Source organism: Pipistrellus hanaki (assembly GCF_964339955.1).
Source record: "Pipistrellus hanaki genome assembly, chromosome: 18".
In the NCBI taxonomy this organism is placed as follows: Eukaryota; Metazoa; Chordata; class Mammalia; order Chiroptera; family Vespertilionidae; genus Pipistrellus; species Pipistrellus hanaki.
In genome coordinates this window covers 16720957-16737633 of record NC_140520.1, presented here as the reverse complement: position 1 = coordinate 16737633, position 16677 = coordinate 16720957, and the positions used below count along the sequence as shown (strand labels likewise).

At 38.5% G+C, this 16677-nt stretch overlaps 1 protein-coding gene across 1 annotated transcript in view; it reads right to left on the bottom strand.

Moving 5' to 3' along the window:
- KLHL20 (kelch like family member 20) overlaps positions 1-16677 on the bottom strand; it is a 38045-nt gene that overhangs the window by 18740 nt on the left and 2628 nt on the right. The window contains exon 3 of the mRNA XM_084866020.1: positions 2574-3147. Coding sequence (XP_084722146.1) covers positions 2574-3147 — 574 coding nt within the window. The remainder of the gene's footprint in view (positions 1-2573; positions 3148-16677) is intronic.

Sequence of the window (16677 nt, the reverse complement as noted above, 5' to 3'; positions counted from 1 at the left end):
TCTCTCTCCTTCTTCCTTCCTCTCCCTGAAATCAATAATATATATATGTGTGTGTGTGTGTGTGTGCGCGTGTGCACGTGTGTGTGTGTGTGTAAATATTTTAAATATCTGCTTTCTCAAATAAAAGTTTACAGGAGATCTGCATTTTAAGTCCCACACTATTATGGGAACTTCTTTCATTGATAAAGATTTTTCTGTTTCTTCAGTTTTTGTAAATATGTATGTGTTATCTCCATGAAACAATCCACACACCTCGATTTCCTCTTCTCTATTTATTCCCAGTTTCCTCTGCCAGCTGCTCTTTAGCTAACCTACCCTTTAGTATGGGGAAAAAATGGAGGGCTTTTTTTCTTCTTTCTCTAAATTAGGCAACTTCATTTGCATTGATTTTTTTTTTTTTTTACCTTGTTTATGGTGCTTTTATTTAAAAATTAAAAAATTTTTTTAAAAAAATATTTTATTGATTTTTCATAGAGATGAAGAGAGAGGGATAGAGAGTTAGAAACATTGACGAGAGAGAATCATCGATCAGCTGCCTCTTGCACACCCCCTACTGGGATGTGCCCGCAACCCAGGTACATGCCCTTGACCGGGACCCTTCAGTCCGCAGGCCAATGCTCTATCCACTGAGCCAAACTGGTCCTGGCTAAAAGTTTAAAATTTTTATGTAATCAAATTTATCAATTTTTTCTTTTATGGCTTCTATATTATATCTGGCCTTAAAAAAATTAAGCCATAGTTTAATTACTGTGACTTAATTACTTTGTTGATGACTCCTACATTTCAATCGAACCCTAATCTTTTTATTTTTTATTTTTATTGATTTTTAGAGAGGAAAGAAGAGATAGAAACATCAATGATGAGAATCATTGACTGGCTGACTCCTGCACGCCCTCCCACAAGCCGGGCATGTGCCCTTGTCTGAAATTGAACCTGGACCTTTCAGTCCGAAGGCTGATGCTCTATCCACTGAACCAAACCACCTAGGGCCTAATCTCTTTCCTAAGATACAGACTCATATAAATAGAAGCCTACTATCAAACTGATTATACCTAAATCGGAACCCATGATCTTACTTCCTCAAACATTCCCCCTCTCCAGTACCTTTGTAGTACAAATTTCTAAAAATGGGATTGGTGAGTCGAGTGTGTACAATTAGGTGTGTAATTTTGATAGGTACTGCCAAATTTCTTTTCAAAGGAGTTGTATCAATTTATACTCACACTAGCAAAGTAGCTATTTTCCCTATGGCCTTATCAATAGGATTTGCAATCCAACTTATAAATATTTATAATCTGGTAGACAAAAAAATAGTACCGTACTTTGTATAGTTTTAATTCATATTTCAGTTATTATGAACAAGCCTGAGCAGATATTCATATATTTAAGTGCAAACTGAATTTATTATTTTATTGCTCATTTTATTGATCTTGGTTACTGACCAATAAAAGCTCTTGATATATTAAGGTCATTGCCTGTGATATGATTTGCAAATATTTGCCCCCAATTTGTCTTTAACTTACTGTTTTGTTTTACCATGCAGAAATTTTTTAGTTTTATACAGTCAAATCTATGAACATTTTTTTCTATGCCTTCTGGGTTAGTCAATTAAGCCTCTTTGCTTCAAAATTAGAAAGGAATTGATCTGTGTCATCTAATATTTTCATGGTTTCATTTTGTATTTTAAGTCTTTGAGCCATTAGAGGTTTTCCTGGTGAACAGAGAGTAATATTAAAGTGCAAAATGAACCATGTCTTTCCTTTGCTCAAAACACTTTAATGGTTAAATTTCAAATTCTTAACATGGTCAATTAACTCCAGTGCAGTCTGGCTCTGTTCCTTCTGTAAAATTGTTATGTAACATCCTCTTTTACTCTCTGGGTCTCACTAGATTCCTTTCCATTCTTCAAACTAGTATGCTTCTTCATGTCTCAGAATTTTGCATGAGCTGTTCTGGAACCAAAGTTAAATTCTGTAACACACTTAAATCATCCAGGGTTTCTTCTTTGTAGCACCTACTGCTGTAATTGTGTAATTGTACATTCACGGGCTACCTTCCCTGCTGGATTTTACATACACCACGGAAACTGACTCCAGGGGTCTCGTTTACCCCTGCAACCTTTGTTCCTAACTCCAGTGGCTGAAACATAGCTTTACAAATATTGAATGAAAAATATCTAATTTCATTTTTTTTCTGATTATTCACCAAATAACCTCTGACCTATATAATTTATTCTGCTGAATAATCCATATAATAGGAAGAACAGGCTTCAGGTAAATGACTGATACCAGGTTTTCTAGCAGACACACATCTCCTTATGGATTGATAGACTGTATTCTGACTTTTATGAATATGACATGACTAGGCACAATCAAGTCCTAACCTATTACTGATAAACACAAACTTGGACTCTAAAATAAAAACCAAGTTTAGAATTTATAACAACTTCTTTAATATTATGATTTAGAATCGGCAGTAAATAGCCAAGCAGCTGTGTATGTGTCAGCAGAGTGAGCCTACCCACTCCTGACAAAGACATTATGAAGACATTCAAACCACCAAGTACAACTCACCTCTTGAAAGTTATGTTGAGTGAACTTGTCTGCTATCCTTAGCAACTCACGACATGAATGCGTGTCAGCGAAAGCCCGAATACCAAGGCAGTTAGAGGGATCTAATTGTCTCTTTAAGAATTCGCAGCAGGCTTCCTGTATCTCTGCCAGCTGGAGGAGACACGCAGCTGGCAGGAGGGTCTGAACATTGCCCTCCTCCACAGTTATCTGGGAGGTGTACGCAAAGTCAATCAGCAGCTCCATAGCCCTCTCGTCTATGTCTCGGATCACTACTTCTGTCTGCCGACTCTCCGCCAATTCTCCTGTGAACATCGCTCGGAAGTAGGGGCTACAGGCCGACAGAATGACCCGGTGGGCATAGATCTTCTTGGCGCCCACCACTAGCACCACATCGCAGAGCTCCCGGTGCTTCCGCAGGAGGTTAATCACTTCCAAGGTTTGCCGAGGGTGCTTGTCTGAGATGTAGGGCATGCGGGCAGGCTGGGGAACCCCTTCGGGCAGCTTGTTGGGGTCTCCAAGGGTGCAGCGGCTTGTCACATCCATCCCAGTCTCTCCTGGTCGAATGCTGGTGCACCTGCAGGAACGGCGGGGGAGAGGGATGAGAGGGGCAGTATTATTAGACACTCACTCCTGTCACAAAAGGATTCCCAAGTCAAGACACAGGGAAACCTACAGGTAAGCAAAAGACAGAGCTAAGTCCCCGAAGAGTTCCCGTTCTAAGAACCCTAGAACTCAAAAACTTCTTTAAAGTCTCTCGAGGAATGAATAGTATTAATTCCCAGTCAGAGCACTTTCACTGTGACCTCCCATAAAATAAAGGACAATTCTTTTTTTATCTCAGTAGTCAGACTAGGACTGTTTAGGCCCTATCTTTTTCAACTGCCTGTACTCAAGTAGTAACACATTATGAGAAACATTTCTAAATTATGATCTATGGGCTTTAATTTCATAATCTGGTTTAATCAAAATCTTGATAGTTGTCATTTTTCTAAAACACACAACTGTTTATTTATGATCATTGGGAGATATTTTAAATTGCTCTAAGGTTTAGCACAAAATCTGTAAATTATAGCCAATTTTAAAAAATATATATATTTTATTGATTTTTTTACAGAGAGGAAGAGAGAGGAATAGAGAGTTAGAAACATCGATGAGAATCATCAATCAGCTGCCTCTTGCACACCCCCTACTGGGGATGTGCCCGCAACCATGGTACATGCCCTTGACTGGAATCAAACCCACCTTTCAGTCCCCAGACCGACGCTCTACCACTGAGCCAAACCGGTTTCGGCAATTACAGCCAATGTTGCATGAAACGATCAGAAGGAAAATAGGCCAGGGTCCAAAAATTAACTTTATATGTAGTACTATATTTCCTTCACCCGAAGATGCCTAGAATTTGCAGTTTACACAATCACAATGTTCTAAAAGTTTTTAAAAAAATCACAAGCACAAGTGTGTCCCTGGGATGCTTTGGATAATTGCTTAGGGCCAAACATAATTCAAGGGATTCTTTAGTCCTTTGAGAGGAGAACTTAGAATAAAACTTTGTGATATTAAAGAATACTGAGGTATCAATTATATGGATAAACACTTGCTGTATTGGCAACTAGTAAGAAAAGCTTTGGGTACCTTTAATTCAATATTCACAATTCTAAAAAGTTATTAAATCAACTGTGTGTCTTACAAGTGAGGAAATGTAGTAAGTAACTATGCATTTACATTATAAAGGCACAAACTTAAAAACCACAAGCGTGGTTCTTCCTTTCTCCACCAGCAACCTGTTTTTCCAAAGCACCTAAACATTCAATCTTTCCAGCCTCAGCCCACAGGTGACTGTATTCTAGAGTACAGACTGTTCATAATTCCTGACATCTGGTGGAAACAGTTCTGCATATGCTTGACAAGTGAAAGACTGAAATATAAAGCTGGGCAGTTAGATAATTTACCACCCACGCCAACAATCAAGAAGGCAATTAGCCATGTGCATGCTGGTGCCTTGTATGTAGTGAAAGCTGAAAGAATAAACCACTCGGGTAACAGTGGTAGAATCAGGTTTTAAAAAACCCGGTCATTAAAGACAAGACCAGTTAAAAAATTCCTGTTGTAATACTGACATTGCATGTAGACGTTAAAGCATATCTGTTGCAACCTTAATTATGTACATAAAGATGATACTGTTGAAATCAGATAAGTAATTTTTTATTTTACCTAAGTAAAATATGAAAGCTAATTTATACATACCTACTTTTAAAAGTATGCCATAGCAAAAAAAAAAAAAAAAAAGGTGCTATTATTATATTAGTATAGACTCTCACTTTAAATAATGAGTAATTTCTATATTATTATAGACTGCATGGTTAACAAACTTGGAAGGAATTCTCTTGAATGTGGTCATTCTCCAAAGTCTGTCCTCTCTGCTCTCTATACACATTTGTGGGGAAAGCTCATTTAATGTCCTGGTTCCCATCACCCATGTGTGAATGGCCAAAGGATTTTTATCTCCTATCTGGATAACTCAAGTTCACATACAGGCAGTCTTCCGGTTACATCAGACTCAACATACATTGTTTCGTGGTTACATCACCATCTCCCATTTATTTATAAGTAAAAAGTTCCGTCATTTTGACGTATGTACATATGTGCTTTATGTTTTTTATTATTTATTTACCACAAGTAAAGGCCAGGAATTGTTATCTTTCTTTCACATTTTTTTTTACTGTTTCACTTCATTACTGCTGTGTATGTGCTCCATGTGAGTGACATGTGAGTGATGTAGGTGGGTTCCAACTTATAGAGAAAATCGAGGTACGTCGCGCTAAAGAACAGATCTCCTACGTAACCTGAGGACCTACTGTATATCAATGATATATCTAAAACTGATTCCTTGATTCTCTTCCTCCATTGGTGTCTCTCCTCTAGTCTTCCCCAGATCAATAAAAGGTAATCTTATTCTTACATTGGCTCAGGCCAGAAATCTTGGAACCTTTCCCTTCGACACTGAAACCCAACTCATCAGCAAATCCTCCATATGATCCCTAAAATACAACCATTTCGCTACACGTCTAGCCCCACCCTAATTCAGGCTATCCTTACATATATATATATATATATATATATATATTTTATTGATTTTTTTACAGAGAGGAAGAGAGGGGAATAGAGAGTTAGAAACATCGATGAGAGAGAATCATCGATTAGCTACCTCTTGCACCCCCCCCAATGGGGATGTGCCTGCAACCAAGGTACAGGCCCTTGACCGGAATCGAACCCGGGGCCCTTCAGTCCCCAAGTTGACGCTCTATCCACTGAGCCAAACTGGTTTCAGCTATCCTTACCTTTTAAAAATATAATCTCATAAGTGGTCTTGCTTCCACATTTGCTAATTTATAATCTCTTCTCTAAACATTTATTTAGACCTTTTAATTATAAAAGACAAGATGGGATGATAAAGACCATTAGAAGTGTTTGGTTTGCAGTATTTTGGGTTTTGTTTTGAAATGGAAATAGAATATCATTAGGAGGACTTTTAGTTCACCATCATACTGTCTTACGTGAAGCTGTGCCATACACTGAACTACCTAAAGATCTATGAATTTGTTTTTTAACCTGTTATAAAGGCACTAGTATAAGGCTTGTGACAGAATTAAACTGTTTGGTAGAATAAAGTAACAGTAATTTTAAAGGGAGAAAGTTTTTGTTGTTGTTTTTTTGGTGGGGGGAGAAAGGAAGAATTATAAGAAAAAGGGAAAGGAAGGGGAAGGGGAAGGAAAGGGGGACTTTTAAAATTGTGGCGGGTCCTGGCCGGCTTGGCTCAATGGATAGAGCATCGGCCTGGGGACTGAAGGGTCGTGGGTCTGATTCAGTCAAAGGCATATGCCTGGGTTGTGGGCTCGATCCCCAGTGGGGGGCATGCAGGAGGCAGCTGATCAATGATTTTCTCTCATCATAGATGTTTCTATCTCTCTCTCCCTCTCCATTCCTCTCTGAAATAAAAAATATACTTTAAAAATGAATGAATAAGTAAATAAATAAATAAATAAATAAATAAATAAATAAATAAAATGGTGGTGGGTTGTGATCTAAGAAGACAGCCAGTGAGAAAATGATGAATGTCCAAAATACTTTATGGCCCTCTCCACTATCCCTAAACCTGAGGTATTCAATGGCAGCAGTTAATGGAGGCAAAGAAAGAGACAGTGAAGCCCTACACAATTTGGCTCAGTGGACAGAGCATTGGCCTGCAGACTGAAGAGTCCCAGGTTCGATTCCAGTTAAGAGCACATGCGTAGGTTGCATGCAGGCTGGATCCTCAGTGGGGGAGTGTATAGGAAGCAGTCAGTCAATGAATCTCTCTTATCATTGATGTTTCTAGCTCTCTCTCCCTTCCCCTTGCTCTCTGAAATCAATAAAACATATATATGTATTATAAAGTGTGGATATATATATATATATATATGGAGAGAGAGAGAGAGAGAGAGAGAGAGAGAGAGAGAGAGAGAGAGAGAGAGAGAGAGAGGGAGGGAGGGAGGGAGACAGCGAGTATGAACCATTTTTAGAAAGAAGAGATACAGTGCTATGTCTGCTTAAAGAAGTCAAAGACTGGAAAATAATTATATACTGACACTAAGAACCCAAAGGAGGGAGAAATTTAAAAATATAAGCAAGAGGAGGAGAATAAATAAATGATGGAATGAGATCCTTGAAGAGTGGGAGTGCACAGAACCAAACCAGAGGGATGGACCTTAGATGTAAGAGATGAGAGGAAAGGAGTGGGAGGGAGATAATATGGAAACAGACACATTTATTTTGGGGAAGGAGGTGTCAGGAATTAGGAAGTTCACAATGACCTCTGTTTTCTGTGAAGTTGGGAGTTGGGGTGGCCGGTCACCTTCTGGCTGTGAGCAGAATGGTGGCAGAATCATGAGAACAATGGGTAAACCGTGTGAAGAGCTGCTGTGGGGATGAGTAAGACTCAGAAACACTGTTGGCCCAAATGATATTAAAGACTCATGAACTCCCATGGCTGGTTTTATCTACTGGTAATCAACAGCCCAAATCAGAGAATAGAAATGTCTGCATATAACTAGGCATAATAGAAATGCCTAATTAATAATAGGTATGCCTGAAATACCACAGACAAAAAGAGTTGAATGGTGGCTAGAAAATGGTTGAAACTGTGTGAAATGAGAAGGGGCAATGGCATCTTAATTTTGACAGAGAACAGATGGAATGAACATCCAGGAGATTATAATTAGAAAACGAATTATTAGCACTTATGATTTCAGAGAGCGTTTTCCTGAGTGATAGTAGAAACGGATTGTTGAAGTGAGCGAAGGTGAAAGTCACAAGAATTTAACTTAAGAAGCCAAGGGAGTGTAGGCTAGGTAAATAGATGTGTCATTCCCATGAATATTAATATATCCTAAAATCATAGTGAGGAGGAGAATCAAATCATGTGCATCCTGGAAACATAAACCAAAAAAACAAATCAAACATCTTAAATATTCTTCATGTTTACCAAAGGAATGTTATAACTCTGGTAACTCCCTAAGTAAATAAAATTTCTGTCCACCCAAAACTGTGAGTCAACTTCAAATTTCAGAGCTATCATGTCACACATTCCTCAGATCTTGTAATCCCAAAGTAATATTCCAAATTGAGAAAAGAGTCATTTTCTATAAGTGGGTAAGATAAGTTGAAATCAAGCACAATAAAAAGTTTAGAAAACAGTCTCTGATTCTAAAACATTTATAATCTGATGGCCCCAGGTGTAAGCGCAGAAAGCAGGCTAACCCGCGACGCAATAACGGGAGGTAAGATGGCGGAAGAATAGATGGGCGGATTCTGAGCCCTCTCCCGAAGCAGAAAGAGAGAGCAACTGAGGGTCTTGTGCTGTGAGTGTTTATTGGCAAGCTGGGAGACAGCGAACACCAGAAGAAACTGCTGGGGGGCTGCTGACAGAGGTGCCCCTCACAGGGAAGCACCCACGCGGGCTGTGTCCCTGCCCGGAGCTACCTACCGGCTTGGACGGGGAAACCTCGCCATCTTGAGAGGAAGATAGGATCGTGTCAGAGGCCTGAATATCCACAGCCGCAGCGACCACCAAGCATCTGTGACCCCCAGAACGCGGATCCCAAGCGGCGCGAACACTTGCCCTCACAGGATTGCCCCACTGCTCAGCGAAAAGGAGAGAGAGAACTACACAACCAGACATCATAGATCATGGGGAGACCAAAAAACAGCCCGCATATGAAAGAAAAGCAGGCTTCACCAGAAAAGGAAGTAAACGATATAGAGGCAAGCAACCTACCAGAGCAAGAATTCAGAGTAACAATCTTAAGATGGCTAAAAAGAATGGAAGACAAATTTGACAATTTGAGTAAGACCCAAGAGGAAATGAAAAAAACCCAAGAGGAAATGAAGATGACTCAAGATGAAATGAAAAATGACATCGCTACTATGAAGAACTCAATAGATAGCATCAAGAGCAGACTAGAAGAAGCAGAGGATCGCATCAGTGAGCTAGAAGACAAGATGGAAAAAAATACCCAATTAGAGCAGCTTCTAGAAAAAAAAATTAAAAAGCAGGAGGAGAGCCTACGGGAGCTTTGGGACAATGCAAAACAAAACAATATTCGAATAATAGGGGTTCCGGAAGGAAAGAAAACTGAGGTAGACATGGAAAATGTATTTCAAGAAATAATGACAGAAAATTTTCCTGAGATAGAGAAGAAAAAACCCACACAAATCCAAGATGCTCGCAGAGTCCCAAGCAAAATGGATCCCAGAAGACCGACGCCAAGACATATTATAATTAAATTGGCAAACACCAATGACAAAGTTAGAATCTTAAAAGCAGCCAGAGAGAGACAGAAAGTTACATATAAAGGAACCCCCATCAGACTAACAACTGATTTCTCAACAGAAACTTATCAGGCCAGAAGGGAATGGGATGAAATATACAAAGTCATGCAAAGAAAGGGTCTGAATCCAAGAATACTGTACCCAGCAAGACTATCAATCAAAATTGAAGGGGAAATCAGGAGCTTCACAGACAAAAAAAGACTAAAGGAATTTATCTCCACCAAACCAGCAATGCAAGAAATGCTCAAAGGTCTACTGTAAAAATAAATAAATAGGAAGCGAAGAAGGAACACAAGGGTATAGAATAAAAATGGCATCAAATGAGTACCTATCATTAATAACATTAAATGTAAATGGTTTAAATGCTCCAATCAAAAGACATAGGGTAACAGATTGGATAAGAAAACAAGACCCATACATCTGCTGTCTACAAGAAACCCACCTCAGAAAAAGAGATGCACACAGACTGAGGGTGAAGGGATGGAAAAAGGTTTTCCAGGCAAATGGAAATGAAAAGAAAGCTGGGGTAGCAATACTTATATCTGACAAATTAGATCTCAGAGTGAAGGACATAACAAGAGACAATGAAGGCCACTTCATAATACTAAAGGGAGCAATCAAACAAGAAGAAATAACCCTGGTAAATATATATGCACCCAATACGGGAGCACCCAAATACATAAAAAAACTGCTGGAGGACATTAAGGGAGAGATTAATAGCAATACAATCATAGTAGGAGATTTTAATACCCCACTGTCACCCTTCGACAAATCATCCAAACAAAAAATCAGCAAAGAAATATCAATCCTAAATGACTCACTAGACCAGATGGAATTAATTGACATCTTCAGAACATTCCACCCCAAAGCCACAGAATATACATTCTTCTCAAATGCACATGGGACATTCTCAAAGATAGACCACATTTTGGGACATAGGCAAAGTCTCTTCAAATTCAAGAAGATAGAAATCATATCAAGCATCTTCTCAGACCATAATGGCATAAAACTGGAAATTAACTACAATAAAAATAATCCAAAGAAATCAAACACATGGAGACTAAACAGCATGCTATTAAACAAGGACTGGGTTACCAGAGAAATCAAGGAAGAAATTAAAAACATCCTGGAAACAAATGACAATGAAAACACAACAATCCAAAATCTATGGGACACAGCAAAAGCAGTTTTGAGAGGGAAGTTCATATCCTTACAAGCCTATTGCAAAAAACTAGAAAAAAGTGTAACAAATGATCTAACTCTACAACTCAAAGAGTTAGAAAAAGAGCAACAAGAAAAGCCCAGTGTAAGTAGAAGGAAGGAAATAACAAAAATCAGAGCACAGATAAACGACATAGAGACCAAAGAAACAATACATAAGATCAACAAAACCAAGAGCTGGTTCTTTGAAAGGATAAACAAGATAGATGGACCTCTAGCCAGACTAACCAAGAAACAAAGAGAGAGGACCCAAATAAACAAAATCAGAAATGAAAGAGGTGAAATAACAACAGACCCCACCGAAATACAACGGATTGTTACAAAATACTATGAACAACTCTACTCCAACAAACTGAACAACCTGGAGGAAATGGACATATTCCTAGAAAAATATAATCTTCCAAAACTCAATCAGGAAGAATCTAAAAATCTCAATAAACCAGTGACTTGGGAAGAAATTGAAACAGTCATCAAAAAGCTTCCAGCAAACAAAAGCCCAGGGCCAGATGGCTTCACAGGAGAGTTTTACCAAACATTCAAGGAAGAACTAAAAACTATCCTCCTCAGACTATTCCAAAAAATCCAAGAGGAAGGAACACTTCCAAATTCCTTCTATGAAGCCAGCATCACCCTAATACCAAAACCAGATAAAGACAACTCAATGAAAGAGAATTACAGACCAATATCCCTCATGAACATAGATGCTAAAATCCTCAACAAAATTCTAGCAAATCGACTCCAGAAGAGCATCACAAAGATCATACACCACGACCAAGTAGGATTTATTCCAGGAATGCAAGGATGGTACAATATCCGCAAATCAATAAACGTGATACATCACATAAACAAATTGAAAGATAAAAATCATATAGTCATATCAATTGATGCAGAAAAAGCATTCGATAAAATCCAACACCCTTTTCTGATAAAAACTCTTAACAAGGTGGGAGTACAAGGATCATACCTCAACATAATAAAAGCTATATATGATAAACCCACAGCCAACATTATACTCAATGGGCAAAAACTAAAACCATTCCCTCTAAGAACAGGAACAAGACAGGGATGCCCACTCTCGCCACTCCTGTTTGACATAGTACTGGAAGTACTAGCCATTGCAATTAGACAAGAGGAGGAAATAAAAGGCATCCAAATTGGAAAAGAAGAAGTAAAGTTATCCTTATTTGCCGATGACATGATATTGTACATAAAAAACCCAAAAGACTCCATTAAAAAACTAATTGACTTAATAAATGAATTTGGTAATGTAGCAGGATACAAAATTAATGCCAAGAAATCCATGGCTTTTCTATACACCAACAGAGAAACTGCAGAAACAGAGACTAAAAAAGCAATTCCATTTACCATCGCACCAAAAAAATTAAGATACCTAGGAATAACTTTAACTAAGGAAGTAAAGGACCTATATGGGGAAAACTACACGACACTGAAAAAAGAGATAGAGGAAGATGTAAGGAGATGGAAGAACATACCATGTTCATGGATTGGTAGGATCAACATCATCAAAATGTCCATACTTCCTAAAGCAATCTATAGGTTCAATGCACTCCCCATTAAAATACCAACGACATATTTCACCGACCTAGAAAGAACTCTCCAAAAGTTCATTTGGAACAATAAAAGACCCCGAATAGCCACAGCAATCCTGAGAAAGAAGAGTAAAGTAGGAGGGATCTCAATACCAGACTTCAAACTATTGGGTCGGCAGCTAAGTAATTGCGGATTTTTTAAAGAAAATCAAAGACAATTTTTTCATGGAACTAAATAACTTTATTCTGTAATGTATTGCCCATTTTGATCAATGACCTTTTGCCATCTTTCAGGCAGCATCATAATCCCACGTTCAAAAAACTTCTGGTTTTTATTAGCAAAAAACTGAATCAGGTACGATTTGACATCATCATCATTATTGAAATTTTTACCATTCAAGGAGTTTTGTAAAGATCTAAACAAAAAGTAATCAGATGGTGCAAGGTCAGGACTATATGGTGGATGTGGCAAAACATCCCAACCAAGCTCCATTAATTTTTGCCGAGTGACCAAAGTTGTGTGTGGCCTTGCATTGTCATGATGGAATACAACACCTTTTCAATTTGTCAATTCGGGCCGCTTTTCTTCAACTGCATTGTTTAATTTCGTTAGTTGTTCAATGTAGACATCAGAATTGATCGTTCGGTTGGGTGGTAAGAGTTCAAAGTAGACAATTCCTTTGTAATCCCACCAAACTGATAACAAAACCTTCTTTTGATGAATATCAGCTTTTGATGTTGTTTGAGTTGGTTCACCTGGCCTGCTCCACGATCTTTTCCGCTTGATATTGTTGTAAACAACCCATTTTTCATCGCCAGTTATCAGTCGTTTTAAAAATGGATCATGTTCATTACGTTTCTTTAGCAAATCGCAGCTGCTAATGCGTTGCGTTAACTGTGATTCTTTCAGTTCGTGAGGAACCCATGTATCGAGTTTTTAAACATAGCCAAGTTGTTTTAAGTGATTTTCAATGCATGTATGTGATACATGAAGCTTCTCTGCAATCTCACGTGTTGTACTGTGACAGTCCGAATTGATTATTGCTTTGATTAGGGCGTCATCAACTTCAACTGGACGACCAGAGCGTCTTTCATCTTTGAGTGAAAAATCACCAGAACGAAATTTGGCAAACCAATTTTGACACTGCCGTTCTTTTAAGGCTTCATCACCATAAACAGCACATAACTTTTTATGAGCTTGCGATGCGTTTTTCCCTTTGAGGAAATAAAAAAGCAAAATATGACGAAAATGTTCCTTTTGATTTTCCATTTTTTAATGAACGCCAAACGAAAACTACAAAACAGATCAAAAAACTTTTTTTACTGATTAACAGCTGAATAGCCAACTATCAAATAACAAATGTGTTTTACATTTGTACTACGTCTGCAAACCTAAAAATTCAACTGAAGCCATATATGTGTGAAAACCGCAATTACTTAGTTGCCGACCCAATATATTACAAAGCCACTGTTCTCAAAACAGCCTGGTACTGGCACAAGAACAGACATATAGATCAATGGAATCGAATTGAGAACCCAGATATCAACCCAAATCACTATGCTCAACTAATATTTGACAAAGGAGGCACGAATATACAATGGAGTCAAGACAGTTTCTTCAATAAATGGTGTTGGGAAAATTGGACAGACACATGCAAAAGAATGAAACTAGATCACCAACTTACACCATTCACAAAAATAAACTCAAAATGGATACAGGACTTAAACATCAGACGGGAAACCATAAAAATACTAGAAGCATCCACAGGCAGCAAAATCTCAGACGTATGCCAAAAGAACTTCTTCACTGATACTGCCCCTAGGGCAATGGAAGCTAAAGAGAAAATAAACAAATGGGACTACATCAAAATAAAAAGCTTTTTTACAGCAAAAGAAACCATCAACAAAACAACAAGAAAGCCCACAGTGTGGGAGAACATATTTGCAAATGATACCACTGATAAAGGTTTAATCTCCAACATCTACAAACAGCTTATACAACTAAATAAAAGGAAGATAAATAATCCAATTAAAAAATGGGCAATGGACCTAAATAGAACATTTTCAAAAGAAGACAGAAGGAAGGCCAAAAGGCACATGAAAACATGCTCAAAGTCACTAATTGTCCGAGAGATGCAAATCAAAACAACAATGCGGTACCATCTCACACCTGTCAGAATGGCCAACATCAACAAATCAACAAACGACAAGTGTTGGCGAGGTTGCGGAGAAAAAGGAACCCTCGTGCACTGCTGGTGGGAATGCAGACTGGTGCAACCACTGTGGAGAACAGTGTGGAGTTTCCTCAAAAAACTGAAAATGGAACTCCCATTTGACCCAGTAATCCCACTCCTAGGAATATATCCCAAGAAACTAGAAACACCAATCAGAAAGGATATATGCACCCCTATGTTCATAGCAGCACAATCTACAATAGCCAGAATTTGGAAACAGCCTAAGTGTCCGTCAGCAGATGATTGGATCCAAAAACTTTGGTACATCTACACAATGGAATACTATGCGGCCATAAAAAATAAGGAATTCTCATCATTTGCAGCAAACTGGATGGAACTGGAGAACATCATGCTGAGTGAAATAAGCCAATCAATGAAAGAGAAACACCACATGACCTCACTCATTTGTGGATAACAAAGAGCATTATAAACTGATGAACCAAAAGATAGATATAGAGACAGTAAATCAACAAGTAGACTGTCAAATTACAGCGGGGAGGGGAGGAAGATCTGGGGGAGATAATAGATCAACCGAAGGACTTTTATACATGCATATAAGTATAACCAATGGACACAAAACTCTGGGGAGGGAGGGGATGTGTGGGAGGGAGGGTGGGGGGCAAAAAAAAAAAAATCAATAAAATATATTTAAAAAAAAAAAAAATATTTAACCAGCAAAAAAAAAAAAAAAAAAAAAACATTTATAATCTATTTTACCTCTTTGTCCAAAGACCTACAGAATCTTTCCTTAGCTTGGAATTATGTTCCTAAGCTAAGAACCTTTCTCTCTCCTTCTCCCTTTCTCTCTGTAAAAATCAAAAACAGCGAGTGAAAGAGAGAGAAAGAGAGAGAGAGGGAGAGAGAGAGAGAGAGAGGCATCAATGTGAAAGGAAACATCACATGCTTCTTACACATGCACTACCAGGTATGTTCCCTGACCGGGAACTGAACAGGCCACCTTTCAGTACGGATGACACTCAACCAACAGAGCCACACTGGCCAGGGCTAACTGAACATCTCTCCTTTTATATTTCAAAGTTTGCTTTAATTTGGAAATTAACAGCCTGAGCTTAGAAAAAAAGATTCAGCTGATTTGACCCTCATTAAAGTCCCAAACACACTTAGAAAAAAGAGAACTAGAGGTTTGAGTATAGAAATCCTTAAAACAGAAAAACCATCTGTTATCATAAGTGCCAGTTCTGCTTATTAGAAGGGCACCTGCGAGCCACTGCATCCATACCTAATTCCATACCAGAATGCCAAGCTGTTAATCCTTAATCTGAAAACAGGTGACGAATGATTCCTCCTCAGACATCTCATCACTGCTTCTTGGACAAAATAAGGGTCAGCACGGGGTGCCTGGGCCCGGCAGTCAAGGCAAGGTGGAGGAGGCAGGGCCAAAGGCAGTGAGAGCCAGCTGACCTCTCTTTAGGTAAGGAGAGCAAAACCTCCCTGGGTTCTCCTTAGCAACTCTGCCGACATCTCATTGGTAGCTCAGTGTTACATAGCTATCCCAAAATGCAAGGATTAAGCCATCAAACACATTTAATTTCCTTAAGTCTATAGTGGAGAGAGAAAAGGAAGGAGAGGTGCTGAGCAACGAGCATGCAGATTAAGCAATATATCAAATACTACTACTTTTAAGCAAACATTTTCAACTGATTGCAATAAATAGGAAATTCTAAAAATAAGAGATCTGAATGGGATATATATATATATATATATATATATATATATATATATATATATAATTTGCCTTTGAAGTTGAACTCAAGGAGAAACTCGTTTGATCTTCACTGTGAGTGAAAATTGATGAAACTCTAAATACAATTAAATAAAACAAGACCCAAAGAACCTAAAACATTTTACCCATTTTATTTTTTTAATATATTTTATTGATTTTTTACTGAGAGGAAGGGAGAGGGATAGTTAGAAACATCGATGGAAGAGAAACATCTTTCAGCTGCCTCCTGCAACCCCCCCACCCCCACTGGGGACATGCCCACAACCAAGGCACATGCCCATGACTGGAATCGAACCTGGGACCCTTAAGGCAGATGCTCTACCAACTGAGCCAAACCGGTAGGGCTTCTTACCCATTTTAGAACCCTTACAGGCTTTTTGTCTTAGGTCACGCCTTAAATTCCCTGGTGCTCCCTAGGGTTCCGTCTTTGGCATCCTTCTTTTCTTTTTACCCTCATTTACATCCACCACCTCTAGAACCTTCTGCGC